Source organism: Poeciliopsis prolifica, unplaced genomic scaffold (assembly GCF_027474105.1).
Source record: "Poeciliopsis prolifica strain line A6 unplaced genomic scaffold, Auburn_PproV2 SCAFFOLD063, whole genome shotgun sequence".
NCBI lineage: Eukaryota > Metazoa > Chordata > Actinopteri > Cyprinodontiformes > Poeciliidae > Poeciliopsis > Poeciliopsis prolifica.
Window position 1 is genome coordinate 583,328 of NW_026562438.1, and position 5,735 is coordinate 589,062.

Below are 5,735 nucleotides of genomic sequence, written 5' to 3' on the forward strand. Positions count from 1 at the left end.
AAAAATGTCAAATTAATAATATCTAATGAATTAAATCATCTCACTGATAATCAAACTTCATTTTCTGTTTCTGTAATTATGACATTTAATTTATGAATATTCCTCCACAAACCTTTAAACAGGTTTTAAATTGAACCAAATCTTTTCTTCATCAGCAAATAAAGTTTTTCAGTCTGATGGTTCCTGTATGTATGAAATGTTTAAGGCCAGGCACAGAGCCGTGTGGAACACCACAGGAAGCCTTCAGCCTGCAGAATCACCTGTTATCATCTTCAGTTTGTTGTCTGGTGCAAATGTTCAGTTTTTTCATATTGAACAGTAAATATCCTTTTATTCTCTATATTTTGTATTTTATATACAAAATATATTGGAGACGATCAAATATAATCCTAATACTTTGAAATGTCTCTTAGCAGAAGCTGTGAATCAGACACACACACACACACACACACACACACACACACACACACACACACACACACACACACACACACACACACACAGACTATTTGTATCACAATAAATAGAAAAATATGAACCAGTTACAGAAAACAGTTTTTTCTCCGCATCTTTGCGCCCTCTTCAGATGATCTGAAAAATGAGCAATAAATAAAGAGTTTAATGATTATTAGTTTCCGCTGTTGCTGCTCTTGTTTCTTCTAAACTTTCATTTCAATGTTTCCTCATAAATTTATAAAATCCAAAGCTGATGATGCTTTAATGCTTTAATATCTTATCGCTTTTTCTTCCCGTTAAATAAATGATGAAACATCGAATCACGTCATAAAAAGTTCATCTGCGGATCTTTTATGAATGAACGTTGATCGCTGGTGTGTGTGTGTGTGTGTGTGTGTGTGTGCGTGTGTGTGTGTGTGTGTGTGTGTGTGTGTGTGTGTGTGTGTGTGTGTGTGTGTGTGTGTGTGCGTGTGTGTGTGTGTGTGTGTGTGCGTGTGGGGAGGGGGTTTCTGACGTAAACAGACCTCGGATCCGCAGGTCACGACGCGCCGCAGCCCGCGCCCCGCCCCGCGCCGCGCGCCTTTATAAGCGGCCCGGAGCCCCCAGACCACCAGGCTGAGCTCCGCTTCCACCGCCGCTGGGAGCCGCTTCTGGGAACGTTTCGGGAACCTGGAGCCACGGAGGGGAACAACGTCAAACTAAAGGTTCGTTCTGCTCTTCATTCCAGTCAGATCCCGGTTCAGCCTGGTTCTGGTTCTGGTTCTGGTTCCTGAGTCCCAACGGAACATTTTCAGACTTCAGGATCAGTTTGTGCCTGCAGGGAGAGGAGATGGAGGTTTGCCACACTGGATTCTACACTGAGGACTTCAGCACGCAGGAAGTGCCTGCAGGATTCGACTTTGCGTTTTATGGTGAGTTCAGGTTCTGCTGGTTCCTTTCTGACCCGGAGGAGGAGGAGGAGGAGGAGGAGGAGGAGGAGGAGGAGGAGGAGGAGGAGGAGGAGGAGGAGGAGGAGGAGGAGGAGGAGGAGGAAGGCTCTGCGTGTTTATCTGAGGTGTTTCCTCTGAGCTGAGCAGCTGAAGGACGCAGGAAGTGCTGCAGTCTGTGTCATCACGTCTGTTACAGGGCCTCAGCCAGACCCTGACCCGGACCGGGGCGGGCCGGGCCGGGCCGGACCGGCCGGTCAGGCTGAAGACTCGCTCTGTCTGTCGTCCCTAATCCTTTCCTCCAGATTTCCTCCTCCAACAGATTTAGAGTCCTGCCTCCTCTTCCTCCTCCTCCCTTCCCTCCATCACTGCGTTTCCTCCCCTCCCTGCTCAGCTTCCTCCCTGCAGCGTCTCCATCCATTCATGTCATCAACACTCAGAGCATCAGTTTCCTCCTGCTGATGGGAGCCGAGCAGGAAAACAGCTGAATTCACACAGTTTACAGTTGGAAGTGAAGAGAGAGTTGAAAACTGATGGAGGATGCATCTCATTCAGAACCAGGAGTTTGATTGATGCTGTTTGGTTCTTTCAGCTTCATTTCATTTACTAAAATATGAAACTAAACCCTCAAATCTTTCTGAAATGCAAAGTCACTGAGCCTCTGAGCTGCAGGGAAAATATGCTGCAGATTTCATTCATGTTGCTGCTTACAGGGTCTGGACCAGAACATCTAACTGTGTGTGTGTGTGTGTGTGTGTGTGTGTGTGTGTGTGTGTGTGTGTGTGTGTGTGTGTGTGTGTGTGTGTGTGACCTCCAGACTGTCCCGGTGAAGACCCGTCCCTCCTGTTGGACAGTAAAGCCTTCGGGCCGCAGCAGTACTTCTCAGAACCGCCTAAAGCTCCAAGTCTTTACCACCACAGCAAAGGTAAACCTCCAGACGTTTCCTGTGAACAGTCCACTCTGCTCCGACTCTGAATGTTCTGATGGGACCGTCTTCCTCAGCAGGTACCGCCGATACCGGACTCTTCAACCTGGACTCACACCAGGACTTTACCTGGTTGTACCCGGACGGTGAGGCCGGACCGCGCAGCGCCGACTGGCTGCCTCTGAGGTTTGTTTGGGTGTCTGACCGTCTCCTTCATCCGCAGACGGTCTGACTCTGGACCAGAACCAAGCTGGGTACCAGGAGGCCCTGCAGACCTACCAGAACCTGCCTCAGGCCGGACCGTTCAGCCCGGGCCTGGAGGGCAGCCACAGCCCGTTTCTGACCCGAAAAGGAGCCAACCCGTTCCAGAGTGAGACCTGGTTCTGCTCCGGGCCTCGGGAAAGTTTCACTGTAAAAAAAGATTTTTTATCCTGTCAGATCATTTTACAGTCATATTTTCACCATAATATTCATACATGTATGAAAGTAAAATCTGAATATTTTATTCACATGAGTTTAGATTCAAACTGAGTATTTAACTTAAAGCTAAATATTGAGTTTGAAAACTCAAGATGAATAACATGGTGGAAATATGACTGTAAATGATCTGACAGGATAAATAAACCAAAATATTTCTGTTAATGTTTTACAGTGTGACTTTTCAGGCGGCCTCCTCACAGCCCAGCCCTCCGTCATTCCCGGTATTCCCGGTATTCCCGGTATTCCCGGTATTCCCGTTGACCTCCGGATCTTTCCCTGTTTCAGATCAAAGTGATCAGAGTTTCTACGACTCAGACGGACGCAGACAGGTTTCCTCCTTCTGGCCTGAATATTCACCTCCCAGCTTCTCCTGCACCCCGCTTCACCCTCCTCCTCCTCCATCATCTTCATCATCATCACCACCATCATCATCATCATCCTGCCCCTCCAACCCTCAGCCTGCAGAGCTCTACTGCCCCCGTGTGGCCAAACGCAAAAACACACACCTGCAGAGGCCGGAGAGGGAGGGCCAGGTAACAGGAATGTCAGCGTATCCAGGTCTGAAGAATCGGACACGGAATGATTTCAGGTGAAGAGATGAAACATTAAAGTTCCTTCCGGGTTCTGCAGGTTCTGGTCCCATCCAGCTGTGGCAGTTTCTACTGGAGCTTCTTCTGGACTCGGCCTGCAGGACCTTCATCTCCTGGACCGGAGACGGATGGGAGTTCAAGATGTCTGATCCCACCGAGGTGAGGAACAGTCCAGGTTCTGGTTCTGGAACCAGTTCCGGAACCAGAACCTGGGCTCGGTTCTGGTTCTCCTCCGACCTTTTTAGATCTTCTAATTTAAAAAACAGACATCTGAATGAAAGTTTTAACAAATCAGTAAAACAGATGAAAAGTGGATTTTGATGAAAATGTTATTTGTTTTTATTCCAAGTTATTGATTAAATATTGATAGATAAACAGCCTCTGGTGATAAATCAGATGAAAGGATTTCAGAAACTGAAATAAAAACATAAATAAATACACACAAAATAAAAAAACTGGGTTAGAAACTGCAGGAAAGCGTTTGATTCAGAGCTGACCTTTGACCTGGTCTGACCAGCTGACCTGATTCTCCAGACTAACAATTTATCCCATCAGTTCAAATCAACATTTTCTGCTCAGATCAAAACTTGAATTATTAACATAAAGTGGATCACCAGTACAGATCTGGGAGCGTTTGGATATTAAATCCATGATTTTCTGATGATTATTTTCATCAGTTTTGTTTCGGATTCGGCTGAATTTTCAGGATTAATCCTGATTCTGAGGTTTGTTGTCCTGCAGGTGGCCAAGCGCTGGGGTCAGTGCAAGAACAAGCCGAAGATGAACTACGAGAAGCTGAGCCGCGGCCTGCGCTACTACTACCACAAGAACATCATCCACAAGACGGCGGGCAAACGCTACGTCTACCGCTTCGTCTGCGACATGCAGGGCATGCTGGGAAAAACGGCGCAGGAAGTCCTGAGCAGCCTGAACGTCTCGCCCTCAAACACAGAGACATGGCCGGCGTCCGGGGCGGCGGCGCCGGCCGAGCCCAGCGGCGGGCCCTGGTGAGGGCCGGGTCCGACAGGGTCCAACTGGTCCGACTGGGTCCAACTGGGTCCGACTGGGTCCAACTGGGTCTGACCGGGTCCGACCGGGTCCATCTGGGTCTGACCGGGTCTGACGGGTCCGACCGGGTCCATCTGGGTCTGACCGGGTCTGACCGGGTCCGACCGGGTCCATCTGGGTCTGACCGGGTCTGACCGGGTCCGACCGGGTCCAACTGGGTCCGACCAGATCCAACTGGGTCCGACTGGGTCCGACCGGGTCCAACTGGGTCCGACTGGGTCCGACCGGGTCCATCTGGGTCTGACCGGGTCCAACTGGGTCCAACTGGGTCCAACTGGGTCCAACCGGGTCCAACCGGGTCCGACCGGGTCCAACTGGGTCCAACTGGGTCCAACCGGGTCCAACCGGGCCGGGTACTCTGGCAGAACCAGAACATCCTCAGAGGATAAATCTGCTTCAGGAAATGTCGAGACGCTTCATTTCAGAGAAACAGCAACAACCAAAACAAACAAATCAACTTTTTTAATAAAAACTTTGTTCAAACCAGAGAAGATCTCCGAACCGCATTTCACCCGATGCCCAGAGGACAAGAGTAAATATTGTTTATAAGACTATCTGGTAGAGTTTTGTGCATTATTATTATTATTATTATTATTTTGATACAAAACTCATTTCTACCTCCTTTGCTGCAGGGAAGAACAACCTGGTGTTTGGTTCAGACACCGGGAGAAAATATTTTGATGAGTTTCTGATGAATATTTGTGTAAATAAAACTATTTCAGGGGAAAATTGTGTTGAGGTTTGTTATATCTTTGAACCAGCAGGTGGCGCTGTTGGCTGATTCCTCCTATTTCACTGCATCTTCCATGACAATAAAACAACATGAAGGTTTTCTGGATGAGGATTCGGCGGTTCTGAAGCGTCACAGGGAATAAACTGGAAACGTTGAGTTGATTCATTTGGGTCAGTTTGATAAAAGGTTGTGAAGTTTTTACTGGAAACATTTAATCTAGAAACAAGGAAATTTCACCAAGTATGATGTCTGAACATGACTGAACATATTTTGGTTGTTTGTTGATGAATTGTGGATTTTTTTACAAGTTTATTATAAATGAGGTTTTTACTGAAAAAGAAAATCATTAAACTTTAGACATTATAAACTTTGATCTTGTTTCACATTTTGAACCCAAATATTTTTGCAGTTTTCTGATGAATTATTTAGATTTTACTGGTTTCTGCTGTTTTTATGAGGAAAGTTTGGCTGGTTGATAATCTGACAGAGAGGAAGATGATCATCATCGTCATCATTAGCTCTGGACTCACCTCATGCTTTGCTCTCAGGTTAAGGAA

At 47.1% G+C, this 5,735-nt stretch overlaps 1 protein-coding gene across 4 annotated transcripts; it reads left to right on the forward strand.

The window, feature by feature from the left end:
- Positions 1-1,077: 1,077 nt before the first annotated feature.
- Positions 1,078-5,527, forward strand: LOC129380040 (protein C-ets-1-like). 4 transcript variants are annotated; one of them, XM_055061009.1, is made up of 8 exons: positions 1,078-1,160; positions 1,264-1,367; positions 2,200-2,307; positions 2,385-2,453; positions 2,531-2,677; positions 3,073-3,345; positions 3,418-3,536; positions 4,119-5,527. In XM_055061009.1, exons 2-8 carry the CDS (start codon positions 1,286-1,288, stop codon positions 4,386-4,388), a joined length of 1,068 nt encoding a protein of 355 aa, XP_054916984.1. In that variant the 5' UTR covers positions 1,078-1,160; positions 1,264-1,285; the 3' UTR covers positions 4,389-5,527. The 4 variants fall into 4 exon arrangements, with proteins under 4 accessions (XP_054916984.1, XP_054916982.1, XP_054916985.1 ...); XM_055061007.1 differs by having other exon boundaries at positions 1,085-1,160; positions 1,277-1,367; XM_055061008.1 differs by having other exon boundaries at positions 1,098-1,160; positions 1,251-1,367.
- The last annotated feature ends 208 nt before the right edge of the window (positions 5,528-5,735 follow it).

Coding starts and splice junctions, on each gene's coding strand:
- LOC129380040 (XM_055061009.1), top strand. CDS start 1,286: ATGGAGGTTTGCCACACTGGATTCTACACTGAGGACTTCAGCACGCAG. Junction 2,308..2,384: donor TCTTTACCACCACAGCAAAG/GTAAACCTCCAG, acceptor CGTCTTCCTCAG/CAGGTACCGCCGATACCGGA. Junction 2,678..3,072: donor AGGAGCCAACCCGTTCCAGA/GTGAGACCTGGT, acceptor TCCCTGTTTCAG/ATCAAAGTGATCAGAGTTTC.